The 22,801-nt window shown below is 33.1% G+C and overlaps 1 protein-coding gene across 2 annotated transcripts in view; it reads left to right on the forward strand.

Moving 5' to 3' along the window:
* The first annotated feature begins 57 nt into the window (after nucleotides 1–57).
* The window catches only part of LOC139514680 (bifunctional glutamate/proline--tRNA ligase-like), a 52,310-nt gene continuing 29,566 nt past the window's right edge, over nucleotides 58–22,801 (forward strand). For both annotated transcript variants that reach the window (XM_071304173.1, XM_071304174.1), the window contains exons 1-16: nucleotides 58–191; nucleotides 7,812–7,899; nucleotides 9,069–9,168; nucleotides 11,419–11,575; nucleotides 12,413–12,579; nucleotides 13,038–13,123; nucleotides 13,846–13,972; nucleotides 14,650–14,842; nucleotides 15,529–15,700; nucleotides 15,972–16,096; nucleotides 16,603–16,711; nucleotides 17,382–17,466; nucleotides 19,951–20,010; nucleotides 20,806–20,916; nucleotides 21,534–21,670; nucleotides 21,866–21,917. In XM_071304173.1, the coding sequence (XP_071160274.1) occupies nucleotides 149–191; nucleotides 7,812–7,899; nucleotides 9,069–9,168; nucleotides 11,419–11,575; nucleotides 12,413–12,579; nucleotides 13,038–13,123; nucleotides 13,846–13,972; nucleotides 14,650–14,842; nucleotides 15,529–15,700; nucleotides 15,972–16,096; nucleotides 16,603–16,711; nucleotides 17,382–17,466; nucleotides 19,951–20,010; nucleotides 20,806–20,916; nucleotides 21,534–21,670; nucleotides 21,866–21,917 (1,812 nt within the window). In that variant the 5' untranslated portion in view covers nucleotides 58–148. The remainder of the gene's footprint in view (nucleotides 192–7,811; nucleotides 7,900–9,068; nucleotides 9,169–11,418; nucleotides 11,576–12,412; nucleotides 12,580–13,037; nucleotides 13,124–13,845; nucleotides 13,973–14,649; nucleotides 14,843–15,528; nucleotides 15,701–15,971; nucleotides 16,097–16,602; nucleotides 16,712–17,381; nucleotides 17,467–19,950; nucleotides 20,011–20,805; nucleotides 20,917–21,533; nucleotides 21,671–21,865; nucleotides 21,918–22,801) is intronic.

The following is a 22,801-nucleotide window of genomic DNA, read 5'->3' on the forward strand; positions in this document are numbered from 1 at the left end:
TAGTTATTCCGACATATTTTTGTCTTTTCATTATTACTTGTCATTCACGCGTTTTATCAATCTATAAATAAATGACTTTATTAGAGCGTCCAAGTGACTAAACTAGGCTGACGAAACACGCCGGCAAGACAACACAAAGTCTCCAAATATGGCACTTTCTTTTTCTACACCGAAAGATAAACCTGCTATTGGTAAGACTATTTTCTCTGATTTAGCAAATGCCAAAAGAAGGTGGTTGTATGGTCTAAGTACTCTGTATCACTACGACACTACCATGTCAGATTGTCTGGCTGTCGAACACTGACACTGTCACTGTCTGACATTTGAGTCTGAGGTTTGAATCGCGTATGTGGCAGGTGTGTTCGACTCTTGCATATATCTAGATAGTCAATTTTTCTACCAAAAGTCCAAAATTCTCTTTTGCATACAAGATCCGCAATAGATTGGTGGATATTGACCCCTCTAATTATTACAAACCCGGAGATTCAAGGACCAGAGGAGGCCACCGCATACACCAACAGCGCACTCTAAAAGACCAATACAGGTACTCCTTCTTCCCAAGATCAACCAGGGAATGGAACACTCTACCGGAAAAAGCCACAACAGCAGCTACACTAGAAGAGTTCAAGGCCAGTCTTACCATCCTGCCAGAGGCCTTGACAGGAGCTTCACACACCTAGATCTCCTTTGACCCCAGATGTACATAGTTTTATTTGTAAATAATTTTCCTGTAAATAGTTTTTATTCAGTGAGGAGGGAAGGCCTCATGATTTCACGAGCAAGAGTCATTTATACACTCAAGAAGAGTCCGACTCTGTACTGAAAGAAGAAGAAGAAGAATTATATGACAACACCAGGGCTTTCAATAGAAGGCGGTAGGCGGCGATTTTCGTCGTCTACTTGAAGGAAATCCGCCGCCTACTTTGCTCAAAATTGTAAAATTAAAAAATCAATAAAAATGACGGAAGGGGAAATTTACGCTGTTGACACAACCAGGGGATTTCCGATAAAGTGTGGTTGATATTTATAACCTTTCCCTATCTACGTGAAGTGACCCGAGTAGTCACGAACGCATAGGCTGGGATCCCTATCGACAAGGAGAGTAAGGCGAAAACTACTGAAAGTAGAAACCAGCAGAAGGCACCCGAACACCGTCCGTAAACAGACTCCTGATTGGTCGATTTACAACCGGTTTTCTTAAACGACCTACGATTGGTGTAATTAATAGGCGTGTACGAAAATGAGTAAACGAAAACAAAGTGACATCAGTCAATGGATTAGAAAAATACAAAAACAAGGTGCTTTATAAATATTGAATGGAAATACAACTTATTCAAAGGAGAACACTGTATATTTTCACAATGTTAAAATAAAATAAAAAACAAACAAACGCCTATATAAACAACGTACAGCCACTGACCCACGTGTTCGCAAGGACACCGATCCCACGTTTGTTTTAGATTCAAATCCTATTACATAGAGTGAACTACATGGACATGTTCCTTTATAACTATGTTGGTTTTGTATTAAAAATTAAATAAATTGGTGTCGCAATCTTCTTTTCTTTGTATCTGTAAAGCATCAAGTGCTGTCAAATTTGGGGCCACTTTAGGGTCTTCTGACTTCAATGCACAATACAACGATGTACCTACACTCAATGCCCATGTCAAGGATCATATAATTTATTATCCTGTTGAGGATTTGTCTGCCTCTGTTGTATCTACTGAACTGAATGTTAATGTCCCATTCAATTTATATTCTATTTTCCCTGAACTCATAGAATTTTAATCTGGTATTAATTTTGTGTATATACATACTTTGTTATAAAATGATTAAAAACATTTTAAGTGAAGCTGAATCCAGGAAATAATTTTATGGTATGTACTATGTGTTTTTAATATAAATAAAAAAGGTGGTGGTTATGAATATAATCTTTAGATGCTTTCCCTGATGTTAACGCATTCAAATATCAGCATACCAGGACACAAATTAAAACTTAAAGTGAATCATGTCGGTATGTGATTTAAAAATTTATCTTTGAATTTAAGATTTTTTTCACTGGAATCATTATTCAAATTTTTTACAAAATCATTGGTTTAATCTCCGTGACAAATTTAATTGTTATTCATTTGGTATTAAGCTGACATGTTCAAATTTTGTGCTTGCTGATCTTTTTGAATGGGTTGGCACATTTAACAACTATATACAGTACTAATTCACACATATAATATATATTTTTGTCACTACTTTTCTGTCTTAACTATTACATGGAAAATGCATTTCTTAGAGGTATACTTGATTTCTTTTTCTATTTTCAATTCTTATCATACTTACTCTTTTACATTTTCTTTTTGAAAATGTCATTATCATTGATTACATTTTATTTGTATTTAGTAAATTAGTATCATTATTAATAAACTAATCATTACAATTTTAATATATTTCTACATGTATACATTAACAATCATATAATTCTGTTTCAAGTCAAATGAAGAAATATATTCAAGCCACAATTCAACATTATTAATTACATTTCTTTTTATTTAATTTATTTTCAAACAAATGTGTATGTTTTTAAAAATAATTGATTAAAGGGACTTGATAATTTGTAGTTATGTTTTGAGAATATGTAACTGCCGTAACAATACTCAAGCTATTGAAATAAGATACATAGTCCTTATCAATGTCCTATAAATTAATAATAGAGAAGGCCAAACATATGTTTGTTTGCTGTTCCCCTACTCACGAAATTAAAATGTGAGTCAGTCATGTAGTGAAGCAATAACATTAACATTTTTTCAATTGTTATTCAAAGAGCACAATAATCACAAAATTATTAAGGGGCAAATAATAATATTTTTTTTTAAATAAAATTTTAAAATGTTTTTTTCAGAAAATCAATATTTTTAGAGGGGTGTGAATCATCAAACGGATCAGTAAGCGAACAGCAAACACATATATTTGTAATTTAGGCCAGCCTCCTGATAGTATTAATTCATAAAGCCGCATTGACTAATTTCCTATATTATAAAAAGGGATTTTAAAAGTGCTATAATTGTACCAAAATATAGTGGTCCCCTCTTCTATTTCAGATCAATTGACAACTGAAGATGTCAGTTGTCAGTCTGACCAAGATGAAGACCAGTCTTCTGTCGGCAGTCACATCACTCAGACTGTATCGACCTCTGAAGGCTTTCAAGATGAAAACCCGTCTTCAGTCTGTCGTCAGTCTGACTCTGTATCAACCATCAACTTGCAAGGAGAAAACAAGCAGAAGTCTTCAGTTTGTTGTCAGATTGGATCCACTGTCCCAAAAGATAATGAAAACCAATCTGCAGTCAGTAGTCAACCGATATTTGCTGTCCAAAAATACAACCAGATTTCAGAAGACATTGTATTAGATATGATAGAAAAGGCAAGTTTCAAAGAGGAACATCTCCACCAGTACAATATTTGCAATAAATCAGGCTGCACAAAGTTAACGGTAAACGAGATAAATAGACAATCAGCTTTTAGAGACAAATTTCCACACACAAGAATTCACAACAAAGAGCTTTCCTTTTGTGAGCAAACAGGAATATGGTGGCTTGTTTTTGCTGAGGGGAAAGGCATGTTTTGCTTACTTTGTAGAACTCATGACACTATGAACACACAAAATAAGTCAAAAGTCTTCAACCTAGATCCAAGTAATAGATTAAAGAAACCGGCTATATATGGTCATTCAAATTCAAAAATGCACAAAGCTGCAATCGAGGCTGAGCTCATAAGTAGGGTGTCAATTTTCCATAAAGAAGTACAAGAAAAGGAAAAAGCTAGTGATGATGTTTTATTGGCAGTATTTAATGCGATATATTGGCTCATGAAAGAAGAAATTGCATCAAGCAAATTAAAGTCTCTGCTGCACCTAGTTGAAACAATGGGTTTAGAAAAAATGAGATATTTTGCTTACTCAGGGGCTGGCACTGAAAGGGAAATGTTTCTTTTAGTTGGTAAAACAATGGCAGAAAAGATGCTAGAAGAAATTCGTAGTGCTAATAGCTACGGAATATTAGCTGACGAAGTTACTGATATCGCAGTGGTGCAACAAATGGTTGTTTTTATTCAATATGTCCAACCAACGACAGGTTGCACGAAAGTAATGTTTCTTGACAATATAAATGTTTTGAAAAACAGCTCCTCTGCAGATGCAGAAACACTTTATAAATGCATTAAAGAAGTACTGACAAGAAATAACCTAGATCTGAAAAAATGTACAAGTTTAGTAACTGATGGCGCCAGTGTGATGGTTGGCAAGAAGTCTGGTGTTGCCACTCGTTTAAAAACAGACAACCCATCTTTGCTTTCCATACACTGTATATGTCACCGACTTGCACTCTCATGCACAGATTCTAATACCAGCATAAAGTACATGATTGATTTAGAACGAATATTAAGACAGTTATGGACTTTTTTTGAAAATTCTCCAAAACGGTGTGCCATCCTTACAAAAGTTCAGTTAGAATTACATGCTGTACATGGAAAAGACTTACCAAAAAACACCAGAAAGAGTCTGACAAAAAAGGTTAAAAAAGCATGCAGCACAAGGTGGTTATCCTTTGACCAGTCTATCAAATCTGTGTATGATGAGTTTGTTGCCATAACTCAAACTTTAAGGAATTTAAAAGAGAAAGACCCGACAGCAGATGGTCTATTGAGGAAAATGAATACTGTTAAATTTCTCGGTGTTACAATAATTTTGCACCATGTCTTACCAAAACTAGCATCACTAAGTAGAGCATTTCAGCAAGGGAACATTAATTTTTCAAGCATAGCATCCTCTATTAACTTTACTACAGATGCATTAGATGACCTTGTTAAGACACAAGAGCCAATTCATGAAATAGAAAAGGAAATGAAAGAAGGTGGTCGATATGAGTCAGTAGAATTGACACCAACTCCTCATCAATTGGAGGAATTGAAAAACTTTCTAGAAAAGTATGTAAGAGCTTTAAAAGAAAATATTGACAGTAGATTTTCAAACGTCTTGCCAGTGTTGACAGCATTTGATGTTTTTAACCCAATGCTTGTACCTGAACGAGATGCACTGTATTTTAAAAATTACGGGGTAGACAAAATTGAAACATTAGTTGATCACTTTTCAATTTCACACCAAACAGAGGAAGACCGAAAGGACTACAGAGATGAAGTTTTAGCTAGCTGGGGGTTGTTTAAGTATGAGCTTCTAAACTACAAACACAACATCCCAAAAGAAATTTCAGAAGGACCAATGAGTATGACAGGTACAACTCCTACACAATGGGCTCTTCAGCAGTTATTAGTCAACAAAGCAAGCTACCATTCATTCAGTCACCTGCTATGCTTCATTGAAATTTTTATGTCACTGCCCGTCTCCAATGCATGGCCTGAACGTGGTGCAAGTGCCATAAAGAGAATAAAAACTAGACTGAGATCGTCATTGAAAGAAGATATGTTACAAACTTTGCTTCATGTAAATATCAATGGTAAGGTGACACATGATTTGGAGACCAATCAAGTTATGCAGCAATGTGTAGCCAATTTCAAAACAGAGAAAAAGAGAAGGAAACTGCCAAACCCTAAACCCAAGACAACTGAAACCGAAAATATAAGTGTCACAGAGCATGCAGATGCTTCTGTACAGGTTGAAATAGATGATCAGGAAATACAACTTGTTAAAGACAAAGTAGCATCAATTTCTAAACTGGCATCAATTCTGGGGATTACTAATGAATCAGATGACTGTGATGAAGAGAGTGAGGATGATAGCAACTTTGACTTTTAGAAACAACAATGTTAAGCCAATTAAAAATACAAGATTTTAATCAATATCAATTATATTTTTCTTTAATTAAGCAGATCCATCATCTGACATAATCATTATCACCATGGGCTTTGCTCATTGTTGAAGGCTGTACAGTGACCTATAGTTGTTAATGTCTGTGTCATTTTGGTCTCTTGTGGATAGTTGTCTCATTGGCAATCATGCCACATCTTCTTTTTTTTATATGTTTACCTTGACTTGTCTGTGAATGTTCATAATTGATCATAGTTCAAATTACAAATTTACATAAAGTCTTGGGATAATTTATAATTTACCTTCCATGTAAAAAGTATTTAGGGTACATCAAATTTTACTCATTATATATAATTTACTAGAGTTGAATTCATAGTTTTGGTAATATTAGGCAGTAAAACATAAGATGAAGAATTGATACTTTTCAGTTTTTCACCCTTTATACCTGAAATGAAAATCATACAAATCAACTCAAGAAGTTCAAGTATAATAAAATTTTATTAATGAATAAATATGATTGGATGTGGATCTTTCCCTATATTATCACCATGTCATTGCTATTCTCAAACAACTTCAAATACAAGCTTTAAGTTGAAGTCTGGATCAAATGCATTTATAAATGTAATCAATATTTACAGAATATCCAACCATGCTACAAATTTTAATCAAACATTTACATTATCTTCATTAAAAAAATGATGTTTTGAGAGGACTGAAACAGGGTCCAGGAGACTCCCAGAATGCAGGATTTTGCACCATTTTAAAAAAAAATTCTGGGGCCCTTAAGCGGGCCCCAGACCCGGGCCGTAGGTCGACGAGCAAGCTCGTCGCCGCGGCCGGCTTCGCCGTCCGCATTGATGGGACTCCTATTTTTGGGTTTTATCCTCCTACTTCTAAACTTATTGAAAGCCCTGCAACACTGCCAATTTTTTCACCAACTCGTCCTGCTTTCTATTTACTCGCCCACTTCTTAAAAAAGTTATTATCTCTGGTTGAATTTACTCCTACCAACTCGTTCTTCTTATGGAAAAGGGTAGTCCAAATCACTATGACCTCTATCTTAATGACTTCTTGAAAGGCTACTTTTTTTCTGTGACGCCTAATCCTAAGTCGTCACAATGCTGAAGCCATTTTTTCGTCTGCATTTTGAGACAGAATTTTAGGCAGAACTTGAGACCTAATTTTGACATGATATCTTCATTAACGGTTTAACAATTTTGCAATGATACAAGGTTTCTTTTTGTGTGCATATTGCCGAGAGAGTTTGATCGATTACTGATCGATAACTTCAAGTCATCAATCAAGTACTGATCAAATATGATCGATTAGTGTTTCGATTACCGATCTGATCGATTAGTTAAGTCTGGATATTGGTGCAAAATATATCCAGGAATATCCATAAGAAATGATAAGATAAGCATGATAAGATACAATTCCATTTCAGGTGGGTAAAGTTTTTTAATTTCAAAATGGTTATTCAGGATTTAGATACATGTACAAAAAATGTATGTCACATCCTTCGAATATAAAATATCAAGCTCAGTATAATTTTAGGGACCTGAATTTCTGGAATGTTTCATTTATCATGTTTATCATGTTTATACTACATGTATCTGGAAATTTGATTCTGCCAAATTTTACCACAACAGGGAATAATTTGACACTGAGGCTAATTAAAAAGTGATTCATTTTTGATTGAACTATCAGCTACTGACAAAATAATAATAACTAGGTATTATGATGTGTGATGGCTTTTATGAACAAAAGACAGGTTGATTAAAAAATTGCCAGCTTTCCTGGTATGTTATTCCTTTTTAATCCGACCAGTCTGCAAACAAAATCTATTCAGGCTACTAGTCCATTGGACTAGAATGGACTAGTTAATTTAAAAATTAACCCTCCCCCAAATTCAGAAACAGGACATCTCAGCTGACTTTTCTTATACTGATATATAATATATTCTGCTCTAACAGCTGAGTGATGTTTTGATTTATTTCAGCTGCCTTGTTGACGGCAGAGTTTGTAGTGAAAGCAGGAAAACCTGTCAAGATCGAGCTTGGAAATAATACATCATTGGTAGTTGATAAGTAAGTTTTTATAGTTGTAACAATTATTTTCTATGTGGAATTGCTTCCATTTGCAGCATTGAGAATCAACTTTGAGACTATCCACATGAAAAGTTATTTATTATTTATACTTTAATCTAATAATAAAATTGAGAATGGAAATGGGAGATGTGTCAAAGAGACAACAACCCGATCAAAGAGCAGATAACAGCTGAAGGCCAGCAATTGGTCTTCAATGCAGCGAGAAAATCCCACACCCATAGGCGTGCTTCAGCTGGCCCCTAAACAAAAATGTATACTAGTTCAGTGATATTGGATAAGTTTTGGTTAGTGATAAGATGTATATAAATGTAAGCCAGACATGAAATTCCTCACAATTTTCATCTGCAGACATTGAGAATCAATTTTGATACAAGGTACGGGACTATCCACATCAAAAATTGTTTATTATATACTTTATTCTAAGTTGTTATTTGTGAAAGAATTATTATAGTATAGATATAAGAATAATGAATGAAAATTCTACTTAAATGATTTGATATATAGATTTTTGTCATTACGGAGAGTTGAAATCCTTATCTAAATTTGGTTGTAAGTATTGGAAAGTAACCATTGGAATCTGCAGGATTGATTAATTTGAGAATTGTTTTAAGTGCAGGTTCTGCTCGAATCCTGATCACAATTAATCTCATAACTAAAATTAAGGTGACAAATTTCAGAAACATAACACATTTTTTGTGATTGCATTGTGGATATTATAAAAGAAGGGATATGGTGGACTTTTTTTAACACAAAATCCCTGTAGACAACCAAAAACCCAAAGCCTGGGGAATAGATGTTTTATTGCTATTCTTCATCTCAAAGTCATAAAGAAGCCTCCATATGGATTAACATGGTTAAAATCTGAACTCACTTCAAGTACAAGACTGACTTATTGTCAAGTAGAATTCTTTGCTTGATTTCAATACAACATGTACATGTGTATTGAGGACTGGCAAAGATGAGTGGTTATATCAACAGTCTTTGTAGGGCAAAATATTTAAAACAAATACAATTTTTTTTTGTCTACATGTAAGTATGTCATTGCAAAATGCAGAAAAAATTTAAACATAATTCAACAATACCCTTTGTTTTGACAAAAAATAGCCTGATTGAATTTTAAACTTCCAATTAATGATATTATGTTTTAGGAACACTTCATTCAATACAAACCACTCAATCTGTCGGTTTTTGGCAAGAAGTTTTCCAGAACTTGGTATTCAAGGAAATACAGCCGTTGAAAAAACTGAGGTAAGTTGTCTCTATTAGAAAAACAATTCTTTCTGTTGTGGAATGTGTGGTTTGGATTTAAATATTGGTTCCTATAAATAAATAAAAGTAATTTAAATAAAGCCATTCTGGGCAATGTAAAATACCCAGCAAGGCATGACTAGGACAAATCCACAATGTTTGTGCATATCATCATCATTATTATTATATTTTAGTAGAGGTTCAAATGTATCTTTTGTTTCAGTAGGAAATCATATCTTCTGCACATTTCCTAAATAGAAAAGAGCACTTTGATTCCCTTTTATTAGCTCACCTGGCCCGAAGGGCCAAGTGAGCTTTTCTCATCACTTGGCGTCCGGCGTCCGTCGTCCGTCGTCCGTCGTCCGTCGTCCGTCGTCGTCGTCGTCGTTAACTTTTACAAAAATCTTCTCCTCTGAAACTACTGGGCCAAATCAAACCAAACTTGGCCACAATCATCATTGGGGTATCTAGTTTAAAAAATGTGTGGCGTGACCCGGTCAACCAACCAAGATGGCCGCCACGGCTAAAAATAGAACATAGGGGTAAAATGCAGTTTTTGGCTTATAACTCAAAAACCAAAGCATTTAGAGCAAATCTGACATGGGGTAAAAATGTTTATCAGGTCAAGATCTATCTGCCCTGAAATTTTCAGATGAATTGGTCAATGGGTTGTTGGGTTGCTGCCCCTGAATTGGTAATTTTGAGGAAATTTTGCTGTTTTTGGTTATTATCTTGAATATTATTATAGATAGAGATAAACTGTAAACAGCAATAATGTTCAGCAAAGTAAGATCTACAAATAAGTCAACATGACCAAAATGGTCAGTTGACCCGTTTAGGAGTTATTGCCCTTTATAGTCAATTTTTAACCATTTTTCGTAAATTAAAGTAATCTTTTACAAAAATCTTCTCCTCTGAAACCACTGGGCCAAATTAATTCAAACTTGGCCACAATCATCTTTGGGGTATCTAGTTTAAAAAATGTGTGGCGTGACCTGGTCAACCAACCAAGATGGCCGCCACCGCTAAAAATAGAACATAGGGGTAAAATGCAGTTTTTGGCTTATAACTCAAAAACCAAAGCATTTTGAGGAAATCTGACATGGGGATATAAATGTTTATCAGGTCAAGATCTATCTGCCCTGAAATTTTCAGATGAATCGGTCAATCGGTTGTTGGGTTGCTGCCCCTGAATTGGTAATTTTGAGGAAATTTTGCTGTTTTTTGTTATTATCTTGAATATTATTATAGATAGAGATAAATTGTAAACAGCAATAATGTTCAGCAAAGTAAGATCTACAAATAAGTCAACATGACCAAAATGGTCAGTTGACCCCTTTAGGAGTTATTGCCCTTTATAGTCAATTTTTAACCATTTTTCATAAATCTTAGTAATCTTTTACAAAATCTCCACTGAAACTACTAGGCCACAATCATCTTTGGGGTATCTAGTTTGAAAAATGTGTCCGATGACCTGGCCATTCAACCAAGATGGCCGCCACGGCTAAAAATAGAACATAGGGGGTAAAATGCAGTTTCTGGCTTATAACTATGAAACCAAAGCATCTAGAGCAAATCTGACAAGAAGTTAAATTGTTAATCAAGTCAATATCTATCTGCCCTGAATTTTTCAGATGAATTGGACAACTGGTTGTTGGGTTGCTGCCCTCCATTTGGTAATTTTTAAAGAAATTTTGCCGTTTTTGGTTATCTTGAATACTATTATAGATAGCGATAAACTGTAAACAGCAATAATGTTCAGCAAAGTAAGATCTACAAATAAGTCAACATGACCTAAATGGTCAATTGACCCCTTAAGGAGTTATTGCCCTTTATAGTCAATTTTTAACAATTTTCATTAATTTGGTAAATTTATGTAAATTTTTACCAAATATAGTTCTCTGTTACTAATGGGCAAAGTTCATTATAGATATAGTTGTAAGAAGCAAAATCATTCAGTAAAGTAAGAACTTCAAACACATCACCATCACCAAAATACAATTTTGTCATGAATCCATTTGTGTCCTTTGTTTAATATGCACATAGACCAAGGTGAGCGACACAGGCTCTTTAGAGCCTCTAGTTTTTATTTTTTGTAATGACTAATGTGAATCAGAATGAATCCTTAAAATGACTATGGAAAATTTGACTGTATCAAAAGGCAAACATTTCTAAAATGTTTGACAAGGTACCAAGTGTCTTGAATCATGTGGTTCCATTACCAATTATATCCTATTGTTATATTTGTAGGTTGACCATTGGTTGCTATTTGCTCAAGGGAGACTATCATGTGCTAATGATTTTACTTCAGCAGTTGTCTACCTTGATACAGTGTTAGGACCAATCACCTACCTGGTTGGTCATAGTGTAACCATTGCTGATTTTGCAGTTTGGGAATGTTTACATAGTATGTTAAAGTTAATTGTTTTATGTGGACTTAACTTTGATATAATTGAAATATAATTGAAATTGCCATTTTGGTTTGTATAGTAACTGGTGAGAATGTTTCTTATAAGTTATAAGAAAATCACATTGTCTCCTCCAGGACCTCTGTGCTTTAACTGACTGAGCTAAAGATGTACTACCCTAACTCAATCACTTACAGTTGGCTTAGTCTATTACCCAAAAGGAAGCAGTCCTGTCACTCCCCCACCTCAAGAGTCATCATACAATTATAACTCTCACAGCACATACCATATAGTTGCTACAACAGACATGACAAAATGTGAAACAATTGGAAGGAGAAAATCATCAGCCTCATTTATGACAAAACAATAAAAGAAAAACAAATAAAACAGAAAGCCGGCAAGGATAACCACTGGCACTGAATATTTGGTTTCTGACTTTAAGACAGAGACAAAAAGAATGTGGGGTTGTTAAAACATATTTGTGAACACTACTTTTCAAAATAAAAACAAAGTGTGAAAATCAGGTAGAAATGGCTTGATTTATCAGGTTGGTAGCAAGCAGCAAAAACAATGCAAAGTAAAAAGACCACAAAGTATCAATCTAAAAGAACTCACAGTAACTGAAATGGAAAGCTGGTAAAAACTAATAGACCAAATATACTGTCCAAGACTTAAGCTTATCAGGTTCTATCTATCTTTGACTATGCCTTGCCCATTGATCATTGCACAAATCTAGATAAACAGATTTCCATTGTTTTCATATCTAGATATCATTTCATGATTATTGCATCATCATCTTGTTTTGTCTGATAACAAATATTTATATAAATGTTTAGGTAATAGTGCATGGCAGAAGTTGTATACCAGTGGAGAAGCACCAGTTAATGTCAAGAGATATTATAAATATTTATGTGAACAACCTGTCTTCTCGTCCATCATGAAAAAGACCCCTAAGGTTGAAGTCAAAGGAGGAGGCGGAAAAGATAAAAAGACAGAGTCTTCAGTAAGTATATATACTAAAAATATTTATTTTCATAAAATATAAGGCAATTAATTTACATTTATTTGTTTGAAACTTTTGATTTCTGCTACTTTTAAATGATGATGAAAGTGAACTGATAGATTAATGGACTGAGGAACAAAGTATAATTATGAAATTTACTGAACATGTCATGTTTGTTTTTATGTCTTCAGGTAGAAAAATCCAATTTTCAAAATGTTAAAATACTGTGTGCTGAGGTTGTTTGCCAACAGTTTCCCATAAACTGTTCAATCAATACTTTTCAGATTTTGATATATTGTTATTGATGACTTAATGGAGGCCAAGTTTGATATTGCTGATTTTTATGATTACTGCTCAGGAGTTATGGTCCTTTTTATATAAGAAAATGGCAATTTATGTCAACTACAAATATTTTTCCAAAGATAACTTTAACATTGTATACCTTTTGATGTTTTTAGGTTAAGAAAGATGAAGGAAAGTTTGTTGACCTCCCAGGAGCAGAAATGGGAAAAGTTGTGGTTAGATTTCCTCCAGAGGCAAGTGGGTAAGTGGAGATTATATAATTATGGTGTACTGACATTAGAGGTCTCTATTTTTGTAAGTGGATGTTATTGTTAACTTAATTCAATTTAGACATACATTTTATATACCAATGAAAATTTCATGATTATGAAACATTGAATAATGTTGAGTATTTAAGCATGCCACAAGAATTTTACCAAACAGCTAGAAATTAAATTTCAACATTTATGTGTTGAACCCATTTGGTGAAATGTTATTTTATGACATCTTAAAGCAGCATTAGTTCATTATTACTATTGGTAGATGTGAAATGTTTTAGATATCTAGACATTGGACATGGTAAAGCAGCATTAATTAATTATTACTATCGGGAGATGTTTAAAGGCAAATACATATTGAGGTTTGATGACACAAACCCTGAAAGATATGTTGCTGAATTTCAGAAGGTAAATAAATATGTATGAAATTGATCATCGTTTCCTTTGAACATATCCTGATAGTGACATATATAAACGAGGCTGCTCATTAAAATATGTATGTCTGGGTTTATCCATCTTCTTGAATCTATAAGGCTGGGCAAAGGAATTAGATCAGTAGCTGAAATATGTATATATTCATAATTGTATGTTGATGTATATTAATTCTTTAATGGAAGAAACAAAAAGAGTTTTTTTTTTTCTTTTGAGATGTGAAATATCAAACAAAGTTTATGTTTTCTTCACATTTGATTATCTTACTTTTTAGATTTTTACATGTTGGACATGCTAAGGCAGCCCTTTTGAATTATTACTACAGAGAAATGTTCAAAGGAACGTTGATTATGAGATTTGATGATACAAATCCAGCTAAAGAATCATCAGAGTTTGAGCAGGTATAATCTAGAAATTATATGCCCTTTATAGTGTATGATATGTTTAATTGATGCAGTTAAAGTACATGTATTCCTTTTACAGAAATGTATAGGGAAAGTGTGAATCAATTGCTTTGAATAATTGGTGTGTGCTTGTATTTTTCCAAAAGCATATTTTGAAGAATTGTAAAGAATATTTTGTTACCGGTAAATGAATAGGTGACTCGGTTTTATTCAATCTCCCCTCTTGACACATGCAAGCTTACACTCATTCAGTAAAGGCACAGCTTTTAAAGATAGTTTGTATTGTTTGAAATAGACTCTTTCATGATCATTTTCAAATAAGAGAAGTCAAGGAGACTGTTACTCTTTACCTGCAGTGAGTCCTTGAGGATTAGGAAACAGAAAACTTAAAAAATACATACAAAGTAATAGAACATTAAAATACAATCTAAGCTATAACATACCCTGTTTTCCAAAGTATACCATAACATAATTTACTGCTTACCTCACAGTGTTAACTTACAGTACATATTGCTTTGATATCATAACATTTGAAATTTTGTTAAAAGATTTTTACATGCAAACAAAACAAAACAGAACAAAATATCATTTTTTACTTAAAAAAAAAGAAGTTAAGGTATTAATGAAATGATATAAACTATTGAAATTAAATTTGATTTCTTAATTGATTTTAGGTAATATTGGAAGATGTGGCTATGTTGGGTATTAAGTATGACAAGTTCAGTCACACGTCAGATCATTTTGACTTGATGCTGGACTTGTGTACCAAGATGATTAAAGAAGGAAAAGCGTACGTGGACAATACTGAACCTGAGCAGATGAAAAAAGAACGAGAGGAAAGGGTAGAAAATGATAACAGGAAAAACAGTATGTATTATATAAGTAGAGAATAGAAAAGAATTGAATAAAAAGATGGAAATTGCATCTGAGGCCCCTCATGGGGGGGTCCTAGTAATCACATAATCACCATTTTTTTGCCAATATAATCACATAATCATTAAATATTTGCTTATCTTTAGTAATCAAATAATCATAAACTAAAAATACAGTCCTAGGTAATCAAATAATCATGAAATATTTGGCTTAATAATCAAATAATCATTAAAAAAACGGCCAAGTAATCACATAATCAAAAACCCCATGAGGGCCCTCGCATCTTAATGAAACAGCAATCAAACCACACAAAAAATCCAAAAGTCAAAAAGGTTGGTATATGTGTGAATTCCATTTCTGATTGGAAAAGAGATTTATGGTTTATATTTGTTATCATTTGGTTATGTTTGAATGATATGAATCAACTGTGTTTTTTAAAAAAAGTTATAAGATTGTTGTCTACTTTTGTAAATGGTGAAATAAAAAAAATATTGTAAGATTCTATTCAAAATTGAACATTGATAATGTTTTTTTGAATACAATTTCATGATAGGCCTGTATAACTTAAAGTAACTAGAAAAAAAATGTTTTTGGTTTGAGATGGTTGTAGTAGAAGTTATGTTTTGCAAGATATTTATTTGATGAATAGAGTATTTAATTGATGTCCTTTTGTTTTAAAGGTGTTGAGAAGAATTTAAAAATGTGGGAGGAGATGAAGAAAGGAAGTGATTCTGGACTAAAATGCTGTGTCAGGGCCAAGCTAGACATGCAGTCAGACAATGGCTGTTTGAGGGACCCAACAATGTATAGGTGTAAAAATGAGACCCATGTGAAAACTGGAAACAAATACAAGTAAGAAATGTGTAATACTATATCAGGGCCTCTTAAACTTGGGAGTCAGACAATGACCATTTTAAGGGATGATACAATGTTATAATGAAACAAATATGATAGTGTATTTTAAGAATAATGCCAATTGCAAGAAGTAAAAAATCTGCAGAAATAGAAATGCACATTTATTATCAATTCTGGAAAAAAATTGACCTGTGAATATATAAAGTTATTCTATAATATTTTGTGTTTGTATATTACTAAAGACTCAATTTTGATAATTGTTTTACAGAGCGTATCCAACATATGATTTTGCCTGTCCAATCGTAGATAGTGTAGAAGGTGTGACACATGCTCTGAGAACCACAGAGTACCATGACAGAGATGATCAGTACTTCTGGTTTATAGAGGCACTGAGTAAGTCATTTTACTCCGTAATAATTTTTTTCATTAAAACTAACTTTTGAAGTGTAAAGTTGAGAGTTAGGACTATGTCACTTGTCAGACATATATATATTGCAAATTCACTCGAAGAGGGTGGGTCGCTTTTTGTTCTAGAGTTATGATCTTTATAACTTGGAATATTGCCAATTTGTTTTTGTTTCAGCACTCAGACCTAAATGATTTCTTATCCAAATTTTATGAAACTAATCCACAAGTGAAAGAACAAAAACTAGCAGACAGTCAATTTTTGACAATGAGTCGCATACTTTTCTAGAGTTGCATTTTGTATGCTCCATTTTAAGTTGAAAAATTTGAAAGCTTGAGTATTGACATTCGTGTCCTCAAACACATTCTTCTTTACTTTTCTTTTTATTCTTGGTTAAAGTGGATGAACGTGTGAAGACATTTAGGCATGTGCAATTATAACTCTGTTCATATAGTCTATACTATAATTATAATTTTTCAATTTTGAATTACAGAACTAAGAAAACCCCATATCTATGAGTACAGCAGATTAAATCTTCAGAATACAGTACTGTCTAAGAGAAAACTGACCTGGTTTGTTAATGAGGGAATTGTAGATGGATGGTAAGGCTATTCACTTTTCTAAGCAGTTTATCAGGAGGTTTTTAACAATTTTTGACGGTTGAATAAAATTAAAAAGATATCAAGGGGGCAATTATATCTATAAGTCTGAAGAACACTGTAAACACCAAAGCTAAAGATAAAAATTAAAAGTTGTACATCAGACCAAAATAACACTGCAAAGAAAACTACAGTTTCTAACTCAAAGTCAGAAACCTCAGTTAAATGTCTTTTCATACCAAATGTCAGAAGAATTTCAGATCAAGTCAGTTGTTTAAGCAGTGTAAGACATGTTTTAGAATCCATTCATTGATAACAGAGTGTCATAAACCACATTTTAATGGTGCAAAAAACAAGCAAGAGAAGCCATGATCAAACAAGACAATCTGTCCTTGTTTAAAGAACTAAATTTGGCAAATAGAACAATAATTTGCTGACTTGGATGGAGAGTTGTCTCGTTGGCACTCATGCCACATCTTCTTATATCTAAGTAAAGATCACATAATAATTTATGAATGAGGTATCCATAAAGAGTGATCATGCCTCATTATAGATATTGTATTTGATCTATTCTATGCTTTCATGTAAATTTGAGCTGTTTGGAATATTATTTCTGAACTGCACATCACAAAACTAATGATTCTTTTACCCTTACTTTATTGACATTTTACAGGGATGACCCTAGAATGCCAACAGTAAGAGGTGTACTTCGAAGAGGACTGACAGTAGAGGGATTAAAACAGTTTATCGTAGCTCAGGTTAGTATTGTGTACTGTTAGATAAATGGTTTTAGCATAGCTATGCTTGGGTTGTCTGTAAAGAATTCCATAGAACATCAATTTGATTGAAATCATGTTTCATTGTGAGATGTGGAATAAGTTTCTCTAACTTGCAGCTAACATTTCAATGCCATAGAATTGGCAAGTAAAATTAATGATTTACTGCACTCTTGTGGTTTAAGGGTTTTTCTTTCTTAAAAGAAGAATAATATATTGTCAAAGAAAAATTGTAAAGCTGTCTTGAGAAAAATGTTCTTCAGTGAAACCTGGGTAAACCGAACCCTGTAAACACCAAATTCCGAACGCTTTTTGAAGGCTCGTTAGTAAATTTGTATCTAAAAATTACCTGTCAAAATCGATCAATACCAATCAAAACAATAAAATATTATTAATGATTTGCATGATTTAATTAAACAAACACAGGATGGCCCCTGAGGGTATTTGATGTTTAATGAACTTGCGAGTTGTTATTACAAACTAATTAGCATATCTGTGTCCATGTATAAAGTGATTTTTTGTCGAGCCTGCAACTTTTGTTGCAGAAAGCTCGACATAGGGATAGTGATCCGGCGGCGGCAGCTACGGCGGCGGCGTTAGCTAACTTCTTAAAAGGTTTATATTTTAGAAGGTGAAAGACCTGGATGCTTCATACTTTGTATATAGATGCCTCATGTTACGAAGTTTCCGTCAGTCACATGTCCAATGTCCTTGACCTCATTTTCATGGTTCAGTGACCACTTGAAAAAAAAGTTCAGAATTTTTGTAATGTTGAATTCTCTCTTATTATAAGTAATAGGATAACTATATTTGGTATGTGCGTACCTTGCAAGGTCCTCATGCCCGTCAGACAGTTTTCACTTGACCTCGACCTCATTTCATGGATCAGTGAACAAGGTTAAGTTTTGGTGGTCAAGTCCATATCTCAGATACTATAAGCAATAGGGCTAGTATATTTGGTGTATGGAAGGACTGGAAGGTGTACATGTCCAACTGGCAGGTGTCATCTGACCTTGACCTCATTTTCATGGTTCAGTGGTTATAGTTAAGTTTTTGTGTTTTGGTCTGTTTTTCTCATACTTTATGCAATAGGTCTACTATATTTGTTGTATGGAATGATTGTAAGGTGTACATGTCTAGCGGGCAGATGTCATCTGACCTTGACCTCATTTTCATGGTTCAGTGGTCAAAGTTAAGTTTTTAAGTTTTGGTCTTTTTATCTAATTTTATATGCCAAAGGTCTGCTATATTTGGTGTATGGAAATATATTATGATCTATATGTCAGTCCCGCAGGTTTATTTGACCATGACCTCAATTGCACGGTTCATTGCACAGTGTTAAGTTTTTGTGTTTTGGTCTATTTTTCTTAAACTATAAGTAATAGGTCAACTATATTTGTTGTATGGAAGCTTTGTTAGCTGTACATGTCTGCCTGGCATGGTTCATCTGACCTTGACCTCATTTTCATGGTTCATTGGTCTTTGTTTAGCTATCTTGGTTAATGTTAAGTTTATGTGACAGTTGTAATAAAGCTTTATACTTAGGACTATCAACATAATATCAATGATTAGTAAAGAAGGCGAGACATTTCAGTGTGTGCACTCTTGTTTTGTAAAGAAACGTTAAACTGGTCAGCTACCCCCATTGCCGATAATGACAAGAAAGGAACTTTCCCTAAGATCAATTAAATGCACCTTACTCAAATAATTACGGCCACAAAATCGTAACTGCCATTCTGTAGCTAAACTGTTTCATTAAATAATAGTTTTAAAGCCTTTCACTGGATTAAGAAGTTGTGCAACACAACAAGGTCAATGGATTTCGATTGCTGGATTCCCTTTAGAGGCCCTATATATTTGATTCGAATGCTCCCGAAGACTTCCGTTAGCTATGTAGCAAGGATAAAGTCCGAAAATAAACTGGACCCCTACTGTTGTTTCATTGTTATCGTGTGCCGAAGTATCAATCAACGGGTGACCAGTTTAGTCCGATAACTCTGTGTACAATGATGTTCCCGATTCAACTACGAAATCGTCATTTGACAGTGACTGTGATTCTGAATTGGTCAGTGAATTAACGGCTGAGAAAAAAATTATAAAAAGCAAAATCGCTCCACGTCGGACATCTCCCAACGACAAGCGTGATTGACGGAGTGGTGTTTGATTTATAAACAAAAATGTAGCAAAACGTCTATCTTCATCTTCTTTTATTTTTATATTTACATCTAAATCAACACAAAAATAAACTTGTCTGTTGTCACCTATTATCCCTTGTCAGTAAATGCCAAAATTATTTGGGTGTCGACTTCCTTTTACCTCTACAATCTGAACACCTGTGAAAACCAAACAAAACGCAAAGTCCCGTGGGTGTTCGGTTTGGACAGGTTTCACTGTATTATGTTATATAAAAATGAATTTAATTGTATGAAACATGATATAAAGATAAAATGTTATTTTTTGTAACAGGGTTCTTCCAGGTCTGTGGTAATGATGGAATGGGACAAGATATGGTCTGTTAATAAGAAGGTTTGTAAAGAATAAGCATATTTACTGATCAGTACACCATGTATAGATAGATCATATTGTTGTACTTTGACACATATAAAATAGGTACAAACTAGGCTCTGAGCGTTTTTCACCAAGAATTATAAGTGTAAAATTAGAAGTCTTTTAAACTGCTGTACCTATAAATGCAAAATGTGTTAAATCAGAACAAAAATTCTAAATTTTTTCATCAGAAATTTTCTTTGCTTTCTTAATTTGAGAAAATTATTAACTTGAAAAAAAAACTCGGGTTGCATATCTGATATTTTATCCAATAGTATTAAAAATTCAAATTATGTGTTTTTCATGAAATATGCAAATTTTAAACTGAAATATAAGTATTTTTTCTTTGCATAATTCAAAGTGCATATCATACTGACTATGTGTCAAAATTCCATGGAAAATAAATGGGAGATCTGTTTTGTATTGTATGCCCTTAACTTGAGCCACTTAAGCTTGTCATATGAATAGGACACTTGTCTATTTTATTTTAACATCTAGATGTCTTTTCTAATGATACATTACCCACATGTCCTTTAATTATAATCATGCCTAATGAACAAAAAGATCAATGGCAACAACTAGAATGGAAAAATATTAATCATTGTTAAAAATAAAACACCCATCATCTTACTTGATAGTATCCTCGCCTCATGGGTTTTCATGCTATTAAGAATGCATGGTGACGTCAAAATTTCCATTGAAAAAGCATGCATGATATGAATTCAAATGATGTAAGAAAACATATGATCTGACCATAATGTTTGAATCTTGTAGGTAATAGATCCCATTGTACCAAGGTACACGGCTCTGTTGAAAGATGATGTAGTTCCTGTCACAATGAAAGGAGCCATAGAGAGTATGAAACAAGTTCCTAAACATCCAAAGGTAACTTATCTGTTCTTTAATCTACTGAAATTTCATTCCTTCAAAAATGAATTACAGAATTATTATCTAAAACCTTGTCACAATATAGAAGATTTGTGCTGATGCTAGGTTAAGAAATTATTAAATATCCAATCATCTATGTAGAATTGAGGAAACATAACTATTGCCTCAAAATTAAACTAAGTTATATTTTCCAAAAAAAGAACAGACATCAAAATCAAGCACTTTTATTTTGTCTGAATACATTTTTTTTGGATAAACCTGGATACCTTTCAAAATGATCAATTACTGTCCCAAAAGTTCTTTTATTTAATGAGGTTACACAAATTTAATTGATAATGTTAACCCATCTAATTCACCTAATACATGTTTTTATCAAACAGGGTTTTATTAGTCCCCTACTGAGGAAGTCTAAGGCAATATTAGATTTGCACTCTGTCCGTCTGTCCATCTGTCAGTCCGACAAATCAGATTTCCAGACTTTTTCTTCATGCCTTATATTCCTGATTTATATCAGAGCTTTGTTTAAATAGTCATGATAAATTTTTAATATCAGTGCAAAAATAATCAATGAATTCTAAATTTGTTTGTTGCTGACAAATGCCTTACTATTTTAGAATGGAGAAATAGGAGACAAGGATACATGGTATAGTCCCCTGATATATATAGAGGGCGCTGATGCTGAGTTAATATCAGAGGGAGAAATGGTCACATTTGTCAACTGGGGAAACATCAATTTCACCAAAATTGTCAAGTAAGTAGTCTTTTAAAACTCAACTCTGTCTTTAAATAAATTGTATCAAATTAGTTTATTGATGCCTTTTATAGTTACTGTTTGGATATCCTTTCTTTCATTCAATTTTTCTAGCGTTTGAAAATTTAAAGTTAAAATGGAATACAAAAATTAAATCATTTCATTAGCTGATGTTAAATTTTTATGTCTTTTCAGAGAAAATGGAAAAGTAAAGTCTATGGAGGCTGTTTTGAACTTGGATAATAAGGTTGGTGTAAATGTACTCATGAGTTGAGAAAAAATATATTTACCAAGTATAATATTGGAAAATACACAACCTTTAATTTATTTTTATTCTTATGGTTTGCTTTCAAAATTGAGTTATTTGAAAAACTGAATTTGGTTGAAATGTAATTTATTAGTTCTAACTTTTAAAAAAACTATTGTAAATCAGCTTGATTTTGCAGATACTTAATTTTGCGCATAGTAGTCCAGTCAATCTAGCATAAATTTGACCCTAACCTTAAAGTAATTGCAACAGAAGATTTTTAAGTTTTAATCTTTAGCATTATACCCCAAATATACACAGAAAAAAGTCTCATAAAATTTTTACTTGAGGAAGACTAAAAAAAATCACCAATTAAAATTCCTATGGAGATTTGCATTGAAAAGGGAGATAACTCTTTCAAAAAAGGCAGAAATATCTATAAAAATTGATACAAAATTATAACTTTACCGCTTCGATTCATCGGAATGTATTGATTTTTGTTTTTTAGCGGTCTTTAGAGTGTAACAAACAACTCTATAGGGGTTTTCATATCTTTTATCAAGCTATAATCTAGATTTCATAATTCATTAGTTGACCATTTATTGAATTTTTCAACATGTCAAGGTAAAGAATCTCAAATTTAATAAAAATAATTTAGCATGTTTTCTTCTTTTTGTGGTTTAAAGTTTCTTTAGACAAGTAAGATGCTGAAAAAATATAATATACAGATAGATATAAACAATACCAAATTTTCACATTATTTTTTCAAAATGGTCACAAAGCTTCAAATCTGCAATTTCTTTAATGAAAAATGCACCCAAAAAAAATAGAAATACCCATAACACTTCTGTTTTGTACATTTCATGAGTAGGAGAATATATAAT

This window comes from Mytilus edulis, chromosome 3, assembly GCF_963676685.1.
Source record: "Mytilus edulis chromosome 3, xbMytEdul2.2, whole genome shotgun sequence".
Lineage (NCBI taxonomy): Eukaryota > Metazoa > Mollusca > Bivalvia > Mytilida > Mytilidae > Mytilus > Mytilus edulis.